General features: G+C 47.7%; 2 protein-coding genes across 3 annotated transcripts in view; both read right to left on the bottom strand.

The window, feature by feature from the left end:
- The window catches only part of LOC135805245 (mitogen-activated protein kinase kinase kinase 7-like), a 22,578-nt gene extending 14,997 nt beyond the window's left edge, over nucleotides 1-7,581 (bottom strand). For both annotated transcript variants that reach the window (XM_065319258.1, XM_065319257.1), the window contains exons 1-9: nucleotides 7,337-7,581; nucleotides 7,145-7,255; nucleotides 4,578-4,649; nucleotides 4,066-4,111; nucleotides 3,424-3,553; nucleotides 2,791-2,949; nucleotides 2,402-2,496; nucleotides 1,274-1,331; nucleotides 561-633 (exon numbers count right to left, since the gene is read on the bottom strand). In XM_065319258.1, coding sequence (XP_065175330.1) covers nucleotides 561-633; nucleotides 1,274-1,331; nucleotides 2,402-2,496; nucleotides 2,791-2,949; nucleotides 3,424-3,553; nucleotides 4,066-4,111; nucleotides 4,578-4,649; nucleotides 7,145-7,255; nucleotides 7,337-7,402 — 810 coding nt within the window. In that variant the 5' untranslated portion in view covers nucleotides 7,403-7,581. The remainder of the gene's footprint in view (nucleotides 1-560; nucleotides 634-1,273; nucleotides 1,332-2,401; nucleotides 2,497-2,790; nucleotides 2,950-3,423; nucleotides 3,554-4,065; nucleotides 4,112-4,577; nucleotides 4,650-7,144; nucleotides 7,256-7,336) is intronic.
- Nucleotides 7,582-8,245: 664 nt separating this feature from the next.
- Nucleotides 8,246-19,200, bottom strand: LOC135805246 (serine/threonine-protein kinase Nek2-like). Its single transcript, XM_065319259.1, has 11 exons — nucleotides 19,018-19,200; nucleotides 18,658-18,875; nucleotides 18,191-18,431; nucleotides 17,768-17,850; nucleotides 16,957-17,083; nucleotides 16,574-16,743; nucleotides 15,876-15,946; nucleotides 15,584-15,638; nucleotides 14,933-15,066; nucleotides 14,286-14,473; nucleotides 8,246-8,909 (listed from the first exon to the last, which is right to left on the bottom strand). Exons 1-11 carry the CDS (start codon nucleotides 19,114-19,116, stop codon nucleotides 8,841-8,843), a joined length of 1,455 nt encoding a protein of 484 aa, XP_065175331.1. The 5' UTR covers nucleotides 19,117-19,200; the 3' UTR covers nucleotides 8,246-8,840.
- Nucleotides 19,201-19,218: the final 18 nt, after the last annotated feature.

A 19,218-nucleotide genomic window follows, 5' to 3' on the forward strand; every position in this document is an offset into this window, starting at 1 on the left:
CACATCAAGCAGAAAATGCCTTGCGCATCCAGTTCAAATGAGTAAAGTTACTGACATGTTATTGTATAACACGTTATTCGTGGTGTAACTTTAATTTCTGTGATTTCGGTACGCAGTTATGAGTTTTGCAACACTTGCGTTCAGTTCTCCTGGAGGTGAATGCCTTTCAAAAAGCACGCCCAATGGCATTCCACACAGCAGCAGCGTGCCACACAGGTCACACATGAACACAAATAAATTAGTCCGCAGTCAGATGATATAAAATAGTTCGTAAAGCCAGCCACAGTGCAAGTCTCAAAGTGAATTGTCTGAACCGAAGCCCACAAGCACATGTGCGCCATGGCTGCATGTACTTGAGTACGAAACTCACGCTTCTGCACGCGAGATCAACGCAGCATTACAATAACATGCTAGTAATTAGCCATGTTGTTTTCTCTAGTTTTGTAGAGTCCGATGCTGGAGTGCCGACTGCTTCAAATATTCAAAATAGCCGCCTGACCAGCTGGGACCATGTGTTATTGTAAGAAAAGATTGCAGTTTCCTGCAAGCCTTCTACTAACCTTGATGAGATACTCTAACTGCTTGCTCAACGCGGAGAAGGACGGCCTTACAGTCGGATCCTGATCCCAACATCTACAGGACAGAGAAACAGATTTAGACGGTCACAAGTAGCGCCAAAAGCACAGGCACCAGCCCAGCACTGGGAAAGCCTTGCATGGTGGATGCAGTCTATCGCAGTATCGGGCTGCCGGCAGTACGTGCTCGTCTAGATCATAGCATAATATGCCACACATTAGGCAACGAATACCAATACTGCAGATGCAATACTAAAAGAATGGAAGGTAGTACATAGCGTTGGCAAGACTACAACTGCACATGCTGCTGGCTTAACTGTTATGAAGGGCAGTGCCACTGGCTATCTAGAAATTTTTTTCTACTTCGAAGTTCACACACACTGGTCTGGTTCTACTTGTACATGTACTGGCAAAGGTGCACACACAGACACGTGCGCGCGTGCGCACAGACACAGACAAACGCACACACAGGCGCACACACAGACACAGACATAGACACACAGACAGACACACAGACACACACACGCGCGCGCGCACGCACACACACTGGTCTGGTTCTACTAGCAAAGGTACATGGGCCCAGCATAATCTCAATCTGCTCCACATTAGTAGTGATGAAGATACAAGAAGCATACCATGTTTTTTCCAACGTTTCTACTGGTTACAGGTCGTCTAGCACTCGACAATACCACACTCACCTTGTGATCATGGTTAGCAAGATTTTCGGAATGCTGTAAATTAGCTTGGGTCGATTGCCTAGAGAAGCAGTACATGGCAGCAAAGGAAACAATGCATCGGTGAAGGATAGAGCAGTGACCAAGGGGAAATTGGTACGGGCAACAGAGCCTTAGGGGCACATGGATACAAGTCATGAGCAGCTGTCCACCACTGGGACTGGAAAGTGCAACAACTAGGCACCAAACCGACAGAGTACTGAAACATTCAACGACTTAATTTCGGCTCATTAGGCCATCCAGAATTAATTCGTTGTTTCGGGTCACCCGACCGACCGTCTTTTTTCACCCGACCGCACAATGTTTTTTTTTATTGTGCATGCAAATGTACAGACTAGACTATGTACACACGCGACCCTAATAGTAGCAGTCCAGATATCGACCTCAGAAGCAGCCATGGCTAGCCAAATGACAGGATGCAGTGCTTGGTGACGACGTTGTCTTCTATCTCCGATCCGCAATCGGTCCTGAAACAGAATCAGCTCCGCCACCTTGTCGCTATTTACAGAAGTTTTCAAGGTGAGAGCTGCTCATCAGACTCGTTTGCCAGCGAGGCCAAGATCTGGTCCAGGAGGGGACCTGGATCTGATGGGATAATGACTGCGCTGGATTGTCTACACTACAGTCAGATTTGATCGACTGGCTAGATGGACTGACAAAAGCTATTCGATGTACATGTAATGATGTATGCACATGGACGTAACCAAAATAAAAAATAAAATAAAATATAAAATAAACCCGACCGACCGCCCCTGGTACGGATGAGTGAAGTGACCCGAAACAACGAATTAATTCTAGGTGGCCTTATCTGAGATTAGTTCTGCAACAGAGACTGTTTGGCACACTTTGCTTGCACAAGTTACTAGTAGCAACACATGGTGGTTACATTCCACCGAGAAAGTAAAAACAACTACGTGAAGTACAGGAAGGTTGATTCTGTACACAAACTCACAACCTGACTACACCAGCAAAGGCAACCAAACCATGAAGAAAGGAGACTGGACAGCCTGCAGAGATGGGGTCGTCCTGCAACGCCATGGGTCCAAGAAAGCAACAAGACCACTTACTACTCAAAAGAACACTGCGCCATACCTGTGTGCACAGCCCACATGATGGCAAATGCTCCTTTCTTGATGTCATCAAACGGTTTCTGCCCAGACAAAACCTCCCAAAGAATGATGCCGAAACTACACAAAGAGAATAGTCAAAGCCAGACAGGAATGGCACAACGTACACAATCACATCAATAATCAATAGCGGATTTCAATTCAAGGACCAGTTGTTGGAACCCACACTCCCACACACATATGCATGCAAGCCACATACACATGCACATACATGTACATGTATAAGGGGAACAACTTCGAAGTATAATTAAAATATGCCGATACCATGAGCCCCTCCAACCTTATGTGTTGCTCTGGCAGCGTGAACACATGCAAAGCATACAAAGAAATTCAGAAGACAATGGCCGATCTTACCTGTATACATCACACTTTTCACTGTACAGAGTGTCTTCAAACACTTCCGGGGCCATCCAGGCAGCGCTTCCAGTGCAGTTGGTCATGTGTGTGCGTGCTTCACACGCCGTGCCAAAGTCACAGATCTTCAGAACGGTGCCCGGGTGCACCAGAAGCAGGCTGAGCGGGACAACACACACACACACACACACACACACACACACACGTGCACACACGCACGCACACACACATACAGACATTGCGGAGAATGGCAGAGCCATTGGTACGGAGACAAAACCACAAATCTCCTGAAGCAGGAAATTAAACGTCACAGCAAAGTACATGCTTTCACTGCAATCTAAAATGGATACGCAGACGTGTTCCTACGGCTTTCCGGCAAGTCTCTAAGTAAGGCTCTAGTCATGTCAAGACCACCAATTCTCTTGTTTTGGGGAGAGGGGTACTGTAGCGTATAGAAGTCATAGGAGGAAAAGCACACTAGGACAACACTTCAAAACTCTAGGCCACAAGCAAGTTTACACGCAATGTGTGAACAACTCAGTGCACGTGCATGAGCCACATGTAGTTGCATACATAGAGCACTGCGCGGAAATACCAGAACGAAAATCATTCAAGAAGACAACGAAGACTCACTTGGGAGATTTTAGATCTCGGTGCACAAGTTTGATGCCGTGGAGGTACTCAACACCCCTGGCACACTGCAACATCCAGCTGAGAGCATGCGCCGTGGTGTACCGAATCTGGTGGCTCTCGTTGTGCAATACTATCCAAAAGAATACAGACATGTGCACATACATGTAGACACACACACACACACGCATACACAAGCACACACGCATACACACACACACACACACACACACACACACACACACACACACACACACAAATAAAATCTACCAAAGAGCCAAATGAAGGGCATCAAAATGGGGTAAAGCATTCACACCAATACTGAATATGCACGTATCCATATCTGAATCGAAAGACGTGATTGTTTCTTCTCCTGCACTGGAGGAGATGCTCGTCAAATTAATTTAGTAACAGCGTTAGTTAAATTCACCGAACTACTAGCCGAACCATGCCAGGTCCAACCCTCTTCTCAGTTCGGAGTCAGCTGGGTGGGGCAAGGTGATTCCCATACTTTGCAAACATTTTCATTAACAACAACCTTGAATGGGCATTCAGGGTTTTAGAATGTCCACATAGGCAGCAAGAGGAGGGGGGGATGGGGGGGGGGGGGGTGCTTTACTTGACCTACTTCTGCTACAACCTTACCATCGTAGAGCGAGCCACCATCCGCGAATTCCATCACCAGGCATGTCTGGACAAGACAACACAGCAGCAGCCATGGTCGCACGGCGGAATGCAGACTATCGAGATAATATGTGCTGCCTGTGTGTGGTCAGGTTTGTCGCAAGACGGTTCAGTTGCTTGACTGTGTATTGTGTTGGCCACACACATGTAACTACGTAGGTTTCAAGTTGCATACACTGCTTGTATTCCATGTCAAGAAAGTGAGCTCTTGTATGTAAACAACAGAGAGAAAGAGAGAGAGAGAGAGAGAGAGAGAGAGAGAGAGAGAGAGAGAGAGAGAGAGAGAGAGAGAGAGATAGGAGAAGAGAGAGAGAGAGAGAGAGAGAGAGAGAGAGAGAGAGAGAGAGAGAGAGAGAGAGAGAGGGAGAGAGGGAGAGAGAGAGAGAGAGCACAGAGATGTTGTTTGCCCCCTAACAACCAAGGAGTAATGTTGTGAAGGAAACACAGGTATCAAGTTTAACCAAAGCACACACCTTACTGCCGTCGTTAACTGCTCCAAACAGCATAACGATGTTTGTATGATGAATTCGGGAAAGCTGCTTCAGCTACAGATACAGACCCAGTACAAATATAGATGATGAGGCACAGGAAATACAGGAGAGCCCCATAGAAACGGCAGCAATATTTAGAAAGAAAAAAAACCATGAAAAAACACCAGGTGCACGAAAGTCAACGTGCAATGTGTCAGTCACATGTCTTTATACAACAGCGATGTGACTGGAGTGTATGCCCTGACAACCTATGGCAGTAGACAAGACACTGAATGACTATGGGTACAGTACGGGCCTGGCTTGACAAGTTGACATTCTTCAGCTTGCTGACAATAGGTACAGATATACAGTAAGCTCATGCTTCAAAGAACACATTGCTGAATACCAGTCGCATCGGGAAATGAGAATGATGTAAGCTAGCCCTTTGGCCAAAAGGAGCTTTTCAAGATGGTTGATAACTAACTTCCATGTGCATGCGCATGTGCCTATTTCCGGGCATAAGCGCGCCCTCACAAATAAGCGCATGGGCTTATATTGTGAACCTAAATGCAATTCCATCCGCGACACACGGACACCACAAAAACACCATGTTCACATAGTTTAATGTGCCATGCGGTATCGCACTATTTGCATAATTATTAGGGGCTGTCCGAGGTTACCAATAATATTTTCAAAACGAAATGTTTTCGTTTGTGGGTGGGTGGGTTTGATGGTGTTTCGTTTTGAAAATAATTATTGAATGCTGATTGAGAATGCCCAGTTACTTCTGGATGTCGAAAATTGACATCAATATTTTATTGGAATTCGTTTTATCTGCAGAAAAGGTGGGTGGGTGGGTGGGGGCTGAAAAATACTAAAACTTTTCGTTTTGTAAAAACAATCGGTAACCCCGGACGGCCCCTTAGGGCTCAAACGGTCACGGTTTTACCCCTAACGGTTAACTGCTAAGCTAACGGTCGGTTTAACGGTTATAACCTATAAGCCACGGCAATCCGGCGGACTCTTTTTTAACCGTATATTTGACTACATTGTATACTCATTCAAAAAATGTACCCTATTCAGTACAACGCACCCATGTACATTCTCTTGCATGCTCATTCATACATACTCTCACACCAAGAGACCAGATATGACCGAGTTGACAGCCCAGAAATTGCGTGCGCGTGCGACAGCCTGCGAAAGTGCATACTTTTCAACGACCTGATACTTGAAAAATTGACTGAAAAGTTACTGCGTAACCGTTATCTTTATCGGTTAACCGTTAATTCTTCGTAACCGGTCTGCAACCGGTTAATCGGACTAACCGTTTGAGCCCTAATAATTATACAAGGCACCGGTGCACTAGCAACTCAAGCGAATGCGCCTATGTGTGAGACAAAACGGCCCGCAAAAATTGCAAATCATGCAAAAACTCACTCATAAGCGCATGTGCCTTTATGTGCGTCACTACGGTAGTAGAAAAGATCAAGTCCAGTCAGCAGAGCAGTAATTTCACTACATGATGAAGGTATGCCGTACAGAGCACCCCTCACCGGCTGATCAGAGGTTCAAGTTACTTCTGAAGCACACCCGTGGGCTATGGACTCCTGATAGCCTGCGAAAGCATGATATAGACCTTTTGTGCGTTGCACAGATGTACGAAGTTCAGTACTAGGGCGTAGGTGTGTACAGACCCGGTTGGGTGTTCATTGATAAAAAATAATAATAATAATAATAATTGTATGCTATGCATGCGCATTTGACCAATTTTAGCCTCATAATTAATGGCAAAACAATCCCTTTTCCAGCTTCTTCACTTTGGTTAGAACTAATGACTAACTAGATTCTTGTCAGAAAAGGTTTTCGTTTGAAATGTCTTCAGGGCCCATTTCTTAGTGGAAATAGCAGAAAACACAATAGGGTCCTGCACATTCAACACCCATTAGGTTCTACGGGATTCTACGGGATTTCATGCATCTGCACAACGCGCAAAAGGCTTATTACGTGGATATCATGAACTAGTACACTCGAACGTCTCTTATCCGGGCACCTTGGGACCGGGCACTGCCCGCATCTCAGATTTGCCCGTGTCTCAGGATAACTCACCTACCATGTATGATATCATTTTTTGAAGAAGTTTATTTGGCACGTATTGCACATGTTGAGGATACAAAAGGAACCCATTGATAAAAATGTGTGGATTACATAGGTTGGCAGTGAAACATAAGCACTTCCACACACGGAAGAAAGTTCAAAAACCCCAAATTCGACTCATTTGTGCTATAGGCCCTCAAGCTGAAGGTGCCCGGTAGAGAGACGTGCCCGTATCTGAGGCGTCCGGATAAGAGGCGTTTGAGTGTATAGCCGTTTCTACTGACGACGTCCTGAATTAAACGTAGTGCTTTTTTGTTTTTTATTTATTTTGCTATGCTTGTACCATATCGTAACTGAGCTTCATTAGGGCTAAAGAAAGATATCAGGTTGTGTTTAGTGGCAGAAAAATAGTAGCTTGTCCCGAAAAGAAGTATTTGTCAGAGTCGGTGGATGGTATGCTGCATTCAACAGCTTACTTCATTACGAAACGCTTTCTTCTCCTCCTCTGACTCCATAGTTTTGACAGCAACACGTTTGCCACTCCATATCGCCTCCTTCACGACGCCAAATGTTCCCGAGTTCACAACCTGAATAGCGACGCGAAATAACAAAGTTTCTCGTAAGCCAGCAGTGCTTCAATCGTGGTAATGAACGTTCAGGATACGTACACTTCTAAATTCTATGTCAGAGTATTTTATTTCCTGAAAATTGGGTGCTGCCTCTCCAGGCGCCATCTCGGACGGAGGCACCAATCAGGGCAGCTTAAGTCCGTCAACAGAAACCTCCCGCACAGCATCTCCTATGCCCGGAGCCGAAACGAGTAACTATTATCATCGCTCATGGAAGAAAGAGCACTATATTATTGTAGATTCTCAGTTCTCTTCGTCAGTGAATAGGTAGGACTGGTGAAGGGATTGTTCAAACACCTACAAATATTTTGAAAAAATGAAAATCAGCGGCATATGCGCATATGGGGGCGGCATGACGTCAACCGTACAGAGGTATTTTTGGCAGGCCATGTTCGCACACACTGCACAAACGTCAAAATAGCTGAGCATGCATCGATCATAGCATGTGCATGTGAGAGACTCGATACAAGTAGTTTGTGAGAGCCAGGGAGTCGTGGTAATTGACGACTCCCTGGTGAGAGATACGATTTTCAATTTCATGTTGATTGATTGAACAAAGTGAGTAGAAGTTGACTCCATGGTCCGTGGACTTCTTCTTGTTTGTAGGCATACAAATGACCATCAGGTTCGGCTATTGTACAGAGCAATCCCCGTCGCCTACGTGTAGCCTACAGTAGCAGGGTCCAGGCCCTCTCTTGAAACTGCTGAGTGATTGCAGAACTCGACAGACCATACAATATCAGATGGTACTAGTAGTCTGGGAACATAGATCTTCTACTGCTTTGAAAGTCACTCAAGGATATTTTGCACAGACGCCCGAAGAAGAGTCGGCTGCACCTGGTCCCCAACAACCACAAACAAGCAGGGAGCAGTTACTGAGTAGTATCTTGCAAGCAACAACCCGAGCGCACACACCACCGCACACACTCACAAGCTCGACTGCCACGGTTTCAGTCGAAGTTTCTTTTCAAATATACCTTTAAAGTAAAGGAGAGGAAGCAAGGATGTGGTGCAACTAGGAGAGAATAGTTGAGACATGGGCAGCAATGCAACTTGAACATAGCACACTGACACATGCGACATGCTACAACAAAACAGTGCCGAGAGAAGAGAAAATAAGTGGGTCGACCAAGATACAGAATCAAAAACAGACAACCCCAGCATAAAAACACTAGCAAAATCGAATTCAGATGTTTAAAAACCTAATGGTTGGAGTCACTGGATAGTTTAAAAAAATTTATAAAAACAAAAACAAAAATACAAGAAGGAAATAAGGTAGGAGACCAGCAAGTGTTACAGGATCGTTAGGATCAAATCCAGTGTTGTTGATATATCAAGTAGTTATATTGACAGTGTACACAAATGGACTATTCGAGTAATAGGTAGAATATGAAAAATCAGTGTGATTGTTAGAAGCCACATTCAGACCGGTCGGGCCCGGAATTAGCTTTGCACATAAGTGAATTACCAGGGCAAGTAACTCCAATGGCTGAGGAAGCCAATATCACGCAGAGAGTTCTCGGCACGTGGAAATAGGAGGTTATCAGCGGAATGCAAGTGGCTTCCGCTGCCTTTCAACAAGACCCTGCGGCTGTTTATGTTTCGCCTGAAGCTGAAAGAAGACAAAAAAGACAAAGGTAAAAAGTTACTAAAAACAAAACCATTTGTAAAGTGTCTTCAAAATGTTTTCGGCAACACTTCTGCTCATTCTACAGAGGGCTGTGCAGCATAGGCGTTCTGTTCACTGAGATCAATCAACAAGATTGAAGAGGAATGCAAAGGCAAGAGTGCACATACGAGAGAGCTTGGAAGCTCAGAGCCCTACGCTATGCTTTTTTTGCCTAGCTCATCATGCATGTTATTAGGGTGCGTTCTTAAATCCTCTCGGAAAAGTTGGAGACTCTCCGAAAAGTTCGAGAGCTGTTCTTATATCCTCTCCGACTTTTAGGAGGCTCTCCAAAGCTCTCGAAGCTCTCCAAGCTTCAGAGGTGGTTGAAACTCGGAGATTCCCGCGGTTTCGGATCAGCGCATGCGAACTAGGCTAAAAGCCACGTGTTGATCATGAGTGTACGCATTTCCCTTTTCGCATACGCACAGCGCATACTATTTTCGTGGCACTCAAGATCACGGTCCCTTTGGCGCTCCATTTTGCTTGACATCTGCAAAATATCTCCGAATTCTTCGAGACCCGTTCTTGAAGAATCCCAGTTTCTTCGACTTCTCTTTTCTTCTTCTTCTAGAAGCTGGAGAATTTAAGAACGCACCCTTAGAACTGATGGAACTTTCTCTTTGGCCCCAATTTCGTTGCGGTCTTATAGTGTTTTTACGTCGACCATTACGGCTACAATGCCCAACCATACCACATGCACAACGAACTGATCGGCTTCATCATTGTATTGCAAAAAGTTTCCATCTGTTCGAATAACATGCATGATGAGCTAGGCAAAAAAGCATAGCGTAGAGCCCTGAGCGAAAGAAATAAACTTTCTCTTTGCATTCGAGGGTAATACGACACCATCTACCACCTTGATGACCTAGGCAAAAAAGCATAGGGATGTTATAAATTTTTCATTCCTCCTATTTTTTTAACGACATAACCTGGGATTCGAACCCGCACTATTGCCCTGCATGCATTCCCCCGATACACTTCGCATACTAGTATATATTTCCAAGTTGCTTCACGTTATGATCTTGCATTTGACAGTCCTATTTGAATATTGTGGCCAGCTGTCTTTCATGGTACGGTACGGGATAGCGCCAGGCATGCAGATGGCACAAACAAACATGGAATTAAAGCTGTGTGGACCCTGGCTAGCGCCAGACGTTACTGAAGTAACGTCTTTTGCATAGCTACGGGAATAATATAATATTACCTGTTGTGTCTCTAACCAAGAGACTGTGGGTTCACACGTAGAGTTTACATACAAGTTTATTCTACGGTTGCAAAGCAATAAGAAGCGTTGAGGTATGATTGTGCTAGAGGATATAGGAGTTGTATCCCGGGTGCGGGATGCGTTGGGTGTTGGGTGGCAGTACAATGAATTGCTATAGAGAGTTCATGCCTAAGCGGTTGTGGTTTTAGGGTGGATCAATAGTACTTGCAATTAGATGAATACATGTCTGGTACATACACTACATTCCTCCCCTAAATGTTATGGTACATGTTGAGCTACGAGGTATTCCTATACGGCATAACATTTAATGCACAAGAAGAAGAAGCGGATGAGCTGAGAGCACGGGACAGCAATTGTGTAAGCAAGAAGCAATTCAGTCTCTCAGGCGAGCCGGCAGGACTCGGGCTCTCGGCGGGTTACGGCGGGGTTCAGTCGTATCTTGTGCCAGCGGCGACTGGACCTGCTGCGTTGCCGTAGTTGCAGCTACTGGTGCTTGCGCAGGCGGAGGTGTTGGAGTAGCAGCGGCTTGGACACTGGGTGGTGTCGGAACACTAGCTGGCGAATGAGCAGTCGGAAAGCACAAACTGTGATCAGGGATGTAGCGGTGACTTCGGTGGCGCCGCCTGGTGTGCCTGACAGCCAAGGCAGGCCTTGCCGGTCTGCTCGATGTCTGTGTCGATGCCTGGCCACCATACAAAGCTGCGGGCTAGTGCTTTCATCCGAACCAGCCCAGGATGGCCACTGTGCAGCTCCTCCAGTACTCGGTGGCGCAGTGGGGAAGGAATGACGACACGGATTCCCCACATGACACACCCTTGGTGTAGGCCCAGCTCATCTTTGCGTCGTACAAACGGTTGCATGTCACCGTCGGTTGTTGACAGGGCCCGTCCGGTGCTGACACTGGTTAGGACCTTGGCGAGAACTGGGTCACGGTTTGTGTGACGCGCTATTTCAGCTGCCGTGACTGGAAGCGGGTCGATCTGGGCCATGTTGACCACGTCTGCCCAGTCTAGGCTCTCATCCTGTGGTGAGTGTGGCAACGGTAGGCGTGACAGGCCGTCAGCGTTTGCATGATCGGCTGATTTGCGGTACTTGATCTCATAATTCATGCTTGCTAGGAAGATAGCATACCGCTGTAGGCGGGCCGTCGTCATGGCTGGCAATCCCTTGCTAGGACTGAAGATGGCTGTCAGCGGCTCATGGTCCGTCAGCAGGACGAACGGTCGGCCAAACAGGTACGTGTGGAATTTGCGGACGCCCCAGACAATAGAGAGCGCCTCCTTATCGATCTGGGCGTACCGCTTCTCGGTGTCTGTCAGGGACCGTGACACGAAGGCAATCGGCCTTTCCGTACCATCCGGCATGATGTGCGAGAGCACCGCCCCCAGGCCATATGGCGATGCGTCGGTTGCCAACTGCACGGGTAGGTCGGCATCAAAGTGCATGAGGACCTGATCCGAGGCGATGGCTGCCTTGATAGCCTTGAACGCAGCCGCGCATTCAGCTGTCCAGTGCCAGGACTGACCCTTCCGGAGCAGGTTGTTGAGTGGATGCAGGGTCGTGGAGCAGTCTTTGAGGAAGCGCTGGTAGTAGCACACCATGCCCAAGAAGCTCCGTAGCTGGGATACGTTCTGCGGTGCTGGGGCTTCGTTGATAGCCTTGACCTTGCCATCAGTCTTGCGCAAGCCGTGGCGACTGACAATGTGTCCACAGTACTCGACTTGGTCTGCAAAGAACGTGCACTTGGCCGGGTTGACTCTCAGGCCGTGGTCCGACAGACGACTCAGGATGCTTTCCACATTGTCAAGGTGGTCATCGTCGTTGCGGCCGGTGACAATAATGTCGTCCAGTAGGCAGGCCTGGCTTGGGACGCCGTGCAAGATGCGGTCGATAGCCTGTTGCCAGAGCGCTGGGGCAGAGGCAACACCGAACCCGAGTCGGTTGAGCTGATACAGGCCCTTGTGCGTCGTGAGTGTGAGGAGTGGTTTGGATGCGTCATCCATCTCCATTTGGAGGTATGCCTGCTTTAGGTCGATTTTGGTGAATCGCTGGCCTCCAGCCAGGGTGGCGAAGACATCTTCCACGCGTGGTAGCGGGTGCTGGTCCACCTTCAGGTGTGGATTCAATGTGGCTTTGAAATCTCCACAGAGACGAACTGAGCCGTTGGGCTTCATCACAGGCACAATAGGTGTCGCCCACTCACTCCACTGTACCTTACTCACGATACCCAGACCTTCCAGCCTGTCCAGTTCAGCTTCCACCTTTGGCCGCATGGCGTAGGGCAATGGGCGCGCCTTAAGGAAGCGAGGGCTTGCATCGTCCTTCAGCTGGAGACGAGCCTTGGCGTCCTTGAGCTTGCCAAAGTCGTCGCTGAACACATCGGAGAATTTCTCCTTGAGCTGCTCAAGACGCGTACCTGCTGATCCTGGATGCTGCTGGCCAGGGGACACGGTTGCGGAGGGGACGTCAGCCATCTCGACCTGGAACAAGCGCTGCCAGTCGAGAGCGATGTGGGCAAGCAGGTCCCGGCCACAGAGCGCTGGCCCCTGCGTGTCCACCACATGCAGTGGTAGCTCCGCGGATTGATGGTAGTATTCCACGCGTGCTACGAACGTTCCGCGAGGATGCACGGGCTCGCCGGTGTACGTACGCAACTTCAGCTTGCTCGCGGTGAGAGGCGAGGCAGACAGCGACTTTCGATAAATCGCACTCGGAATGATTGACACCGCAGCTCCAGTGTCGACCTGCATGCGGACCGACTGGCCATTGACGATAGCATCAATCCAAAGTGCCTTCCGCACGGTCGTGGGTGTCGTTTCATCCGTGGCGACTGCTGGCGCTTGAAGGACGTCTGCGGCTAGAAGAGAAAGTGAATTGAACTCGTCGTCGTCCGCGACATCGACAGCCAAGCTGTGGCAGGCGCTGCTACCACTTGAGCGTTTCGCTGAATCTGTCGATCTTTCCGCGAGGCGCTTCTTGCAAACCTTGCGGAGGTGCCCAGTCTTCCTGCAGTGGCGGCATTCATATGCCTTGAAGGGACATTCACTTGCGCCGTGTGCCGTCGAGCCACAGCGGAAGCATGCTGAATAGCTCGTACGGGATTGACCTGAGTTCGCGGACTTCGCACCTCCGAACGATGGTCTGCCAGCACGACGATGTTGCGATGTGCCCAGAACGTGTACACCAGCAGCAGTGGCACTGCCCGCGAGCTCGGATGCATCGCGAGTAGCTACCTCCAGGCTGTTGGCTTTCTCGATGGCGGTCTTCAGAGTGAGGTCCTTCTCTGCCAACAGAACTTTGCAGAGAGCTTGACTCCTGATACCACACACGAACCGATCCCGCAGCGTGGTATCCAGGACATCGCCAAACTCACAGAATCGTGCCAACCGTCGGAGCTCCGCGAGGTAGGCATTTACTGACTCTCCTTGGCGTTGATCCCGCTTGTGGAAACGGTATCGTTCCGCGATCACCAAGGGCTTCGGAGCACAATGCGCAGCCAGCGCGTCGGACAGCTCCTTCAGCGTCTTGTCCTTCGGTTTGTCCGGGCTGACCAGGTCAGCCAACAGTTTGTAGGTCAGGCCACCAATCAGGGTCAGGAAGGTGGCTACTTGCCTGTCTTCGGCCACATTGTTGGCAGCGAAGTACTGCTCGACGCGGTCATAGTACGTAGACCAATCCGTCGTTCCAACCGAAAATGGTTCCATGGCTCCAATTGCAACGGCCATCTTCGTCGCCAGTTGTTGTGTCTCTAACCAAGAGACTGTGGGTTCACACGTAGAGTTTACATACAAGTTTATTCTACGGTTGCAAAGCAATAAGAAGCGTTGAGGTATGATTGTGCTAGAGGATATAGGAGTTGTATCCCGGGTGCGGGATGCGTTGGGTGTTGGGTGGCAGTACAATGAATTGCTATAGAGAGTTCATGCCTAAGCGGTTGTGGTTTTAGGGTGGATCAATAGTACTTGCAATTAGATGAATACATGTCTGGTACATACACTACACCTGTGACAATCACTACTCTGGGTAAATTAAAATGGTGTCCCATCAGGGAACAAAGTTGGCTACGATAGTGGTACATGATGTATTAAACTCACCCCAGCATTCTCCTGGCCACCCAACACTGCAAACTTGCCAGCACCTGGCGGGGCCGATGCATTCTCCTTGCCCTGAACAAGGAAATTACGAGCTGCCTTTGCCTTCAGGCCTCCTGCTTTTCCTGGGTCCAGGGCAGAGAGAGCCCGACGTGGCTTCTTGAGATCAGCATTCTGTGCCTCACGACAATCTGCTCAGACACGGCAAGAAGCAAACGCACGCAGTCACAAAAAGTCAACTCGATCAGACAAAAGAAAGATCATTCCAACCAAGAAAAAATATAGCGGTCCATAAATTGCAGGAAGCACGGCTGTAACGCTAGATTCGGCACCTTTTAAAAATTGTTACATCTGTAAGAGTTGACAGTGCACTATCTTCAGCGAGCGCATACAGGGTCCACTATTGTTTCAACCTTGGATCAGGATTAGAGTTACATCGTCCTACCACACAGTGAGTTACATCAGAGGGATGCACAGTAATACTACACGCTGCAGGATTCGATGAATCCTAAATCGATATGATCTTTGATGAGGCACATGGCCAGGAGAGTTCAGCTATATGTGACCGGTTATGTACTCCTGCAACAAGTGTCCCTTGACATATGGCTACAGCTAGAGGCCGCATGGGAGCGACAAAGCATAATAGATACCTTCGTCGACGAAGATGTCAAACCCAGCATCTCCAAACGCTGGTGCATGTGCAACTGGTGGCGATGCTCTTGGCTTTAGGACCTGAAGCTGACCATGACTCTCAGCCCGCTGCTGCCGTAGAATTGTTTCAGCTCTGCATAGCAACAGCAGCAAACACATTGTGCAACAGGTTGTTCTCAGTCCAGGCAAGAAGTGAAACGCCAGTCTCTATACCGAGGTACGGAGCAATGCAAACGTCATTCTGATGCTATGGTATGAAACTAAATAAGTCAACTTCCTCACCGGCCGCGCTCTCAAAGCCGACCAACGCACTCTTCTTATAACTCTCAGAAACTCTCTCAACAAAGAACCAGCAAAGAATTCGATACTAATAATTCCTCACAACAGCTTTTACAACCATCGTTGGTCTCGTCGGGAAAGGTAGATATTGAAAGGGTTTTTCCGAATGCAAGCTGCATAGTTTTAGGTAAAGAGACTAGGCAGAAATCCATTTCCTGAATTTTGGTATGAAGAACTGCATGGTCATTCTGAAGAGGCTTGTCAGAAATCATTGAAGTAACCCCCAAGGTTCCCAAGGTTATTCATTGAAACATCAGGTAATCTTTATACGAATAGTCTGTACAAGTGCGAACACAGAAACCATGGCATACCGTCTTAGCTTATCTTCGGCTTCAGCTTCTTGAATCTTCAACCTTGCTTCCCACGCTGAAGATAAAGAAATTTGAACATCACGAAATGGTTTTTAATGTGTTAGTCTGGGCAGTGACCCTACTGCCAGCGGAAGTACAAGTAACAGAATTGCAAAAGTGAAGATTGGTGAATCAGAAGATACCATTGAAATTCGTATTCCTCTCCCCTCTCTTCCTCAGCATCAAATCAACTAGCGGACAGCACGACTCTGACTGCACGGCGAGCCACGCAAAACCCTAGGCCAAGTATTACCTTTCAGCTCTGCAGCGCGCACTTGCAAGTCAAGTTCACGCTGGTCCAGTGCGGCTTGTCGTTCCTCCGAACTGATATACAAGGAAAAAGGCATATGCATGAAGAACTGAATGTCAAAAGCAAAAGGAAATTTATACAGAGTACAGGATTGCAGCAAAAGCAACATGGTGCTCACCCCCCCCCCCCCCAATTGACAGCGCCACTGAACTGTAGAATGATGATTTGACTTACCAACATCCCTATGTACATTCATTTAGGTACAAAAGAGTAAAGACGTCTATGCCAGTCAGGGGCGGCGGAACTGGTGCAGCTGGTCAGGCCGTGGCCGGACCAACTGCTTGGCCATCAACGTGTGTTTGCTGCTGAGGAGGCCGTGTACACCTGCCATATCATGCACAAAGTATGAAAGGCTATTATGGTATGGCCGGACAAACCAAAAACTGCTCCCACCTGTCCTGCTAGTTCATTGTTACAGTAAGAGAAGAGTTGAGTAAAAATGGTGACATGGCCTACGGTACTATGACGCGAGGCATGTGCTGAGTGATGCAGACTTGCACAATTATGCACAAACAAAATCAGCCGCCTCTCTTCAATTTCAACCTGGCCACAACGACTACGCGGGCGTGCATAGTCAACAACAAGCCACACCTTTGCAAAAAACCCAGTTACAGTGTATCTTCAAGGTGTATCCTGCGTACCTCATGGCACGGACTGGCTCCTTTGCCGGGGCTTGAAGGTCAGATGCCTTTCGCTTTATGGCTGGTCGATGCGGTGGCTGTTGAACATCAGCTGCAGGTTGTTGCATCTGCTGCTGCCTCTTCAGCTGTGGATGTGCCAGTATCGTATCAATGTTAGGCCGTTCCTGAGCCTACGGTGCAGGAGGACACGGTCACAATAGCAGAACAGGATGGTAAGTGTTCTTGTGATGTCACTAATAGTTCAGATACATTCTCTAGATTCTTTGCCAAGGACTTAAACAGGTGCACATGCACAGTGGGTTGTGGTTGATCAAGAGAAAGCATATAACTTGTTTCATAACGTACTACTAGGACATACAATACTCAAAAGCAAAACACCTTACCTCAACCGTGAGCAGCTGCTCCACAAGTGAACGCAGGTCAGAGGAGTACGTGCTCGGTAAGGGCTGGAAACGACCTTCACGGATTTTCAATGCTAGAAGCTTCTGATTGGCCGCCTGGAACGGAGGCCTGGCAAAGAAAGTGGAGAGGGGAGAAGAGAAGAGAAAAGAAATATCGTACCATGAGCCCTCGGCGCACAGATAATGAAATCAATACCGGCAGGTATGCTGTTTGGTGATCGCCTAGACACATGAAACTCAGAGTCACATCAATAGCTTCGACTCCTTTCTTGTATGTGTATCAATGACTACTATATGGAACAAAGGTATCCAAGGAGAAGATTTAAAACGCATATAGATGCGGAGTGATATAACAGGGTGGTACCGTATTTCCCCGGGGTGCTAGCCGCACTTTAAGTTAAAACGCAGAAAAAAACTCAAAAATCGTCCGAATACATGCACTGGATGAGAATCGGCCAGCACTTATACATGTACTTAGAAGTAGGACACACTTCAGGCTCTTGAAATTTTCGGAAAGTTTTCATACTTGTCAGTTCTGAATGAAGGACAAACTAGGCAAATTTTGCCAGAAATTCGGCCTTGCTTCTTAACCATTGGTAATGTCTTGTATGTACTGATACCCTTCAAGTTAGGTTGCCAAAATTCAAAGCCAGGCGTGCGGCTTATACGGAATGTCAACAAAAATACGAATTTTGGGCCCGAAAAGAGGAGGGGGGGGGGGGGGTGCGGCTTAGACCCCCATGCGGCCAACACCATGCCGGAAAATACGGTGTGCAGCAGAGCAGCAACTCACCGGAGTGAACAGAGCTCATAGACCAGGCAGCCAAGTGACCACATATCAGACTTGTCGTTGTAGCGGTCATGTAAGACTTGTTCCTGGAGTGCCGCACCCAAACGAACAGAACACAAAAGTAGCACAGATCCAAAGCATGCTAGTTACTCACAAGCAATGAAAGACAAAAACACAGTGAATGGCATACTGCAAATATAACTCACTTGGGGCAGGTTGTAAGACATACGGCTGTACATGCACTACAAATTCATCAGATATAACACGGAAAAGTAAAACACATTGCGAAACAGGCATTACGGGTAGCCGGGGGGAGGGCACGATACAGTCAGAAATATCACAGGACACCACCAGCAGTGAGGCTGGTGTAAGTAAAGGTAGCTAGCCAATACATCTCAACAGTAGAAGCATGCCGCGGCGACTTACGGGCGACATGTAGTATGGAGTGCCAACAAACGTCTTTGCCATGCTTGTGTCATGGCCGAGAATACGTGCAAGGCCAAAGTCACCGAGCTTGATGTTCTCCTTGTCGTCCAAGAAGACATTGGCGGGCTTGATATCCCTGTGTAGGATGGAGCCGCCTTGCTTACGGTGGTGGCATAGCGAGAGAGCAGATGCAAGTTGGTAGAGGACTCTCCAGACAAAGGGCTCGTCAAAACCTCCCTGCCTGCATAAAATCAGAACAGTCAGAGCTAGAGCTGTGCTAACACTAAAACATGAAAATATGAATCATGAACTGTCTCGAATGAATTGTACACATACAGTACACTTACGTAATACTAGTATCATTATGTAAGTGTAGTGTAGTCAGTGTAAGTGCAGTATACAAAGTCAAAACACACACTCAGTGTCATACTAAGACCTGGTGACAGCGATAAACAATCTCGACTCACCTGCGCTTCTTCCGTCTATCGATTCGCTTGGCAAGATCACCTCCTTCGCAATATTCCATGACGATGAACAAAGTGCTGGTGGTTTTATCTTGAACACGATCGTGATAGCGAACAATGTGCTCATGGCGAAGTTCCCTCAGCACATTGACTTCAGAAACCAACATGCGACGCTCATCCTCTGACATGATGCCATAGGCAATCTCTTTCCAAACAAGAATCTATAAAATAATCACGCATAGCCACCGATGGGAACATGAAACTCAAAACACGTTACCTGGTGTGCATGTACATGTTGTATTCTACCCACCAAGTATTCACGAATTACAAAAACTCAGTTGTCGAGCTACGACGCTTTCTTACTTTGCCATCCCGCACTCTCTTGATTTTCTTGCATGTGCCATACGAGCCACTACCGATGGTGTTCAGCACTTCATAGTCATCGAGTGTTCCAGCCGGCATGGTGTGGGTGTTGCTGATCGATCGGAGAGATTGAGGGTTTCTTTCACCTGTTCACTCTGAACAGTGAATAACTTCAAACTGATCACGATACCTTTTGCATTA

This window comes from Sycon ciliatum, chromosome 1, assembly GCF_964019385.1.
Source record: "Sycon ciliatum chromosome 1, ocSycCili1.1, whole genome shotgun sequence".
In the NCBI taxonomy this organism is placed as follows: domain Eukaryota; kingdom Metazoa; phylum Porifera; class Calcarea; order Leucosolenida; family Sycettidae; genus Sycon; species Sycon ciliatum.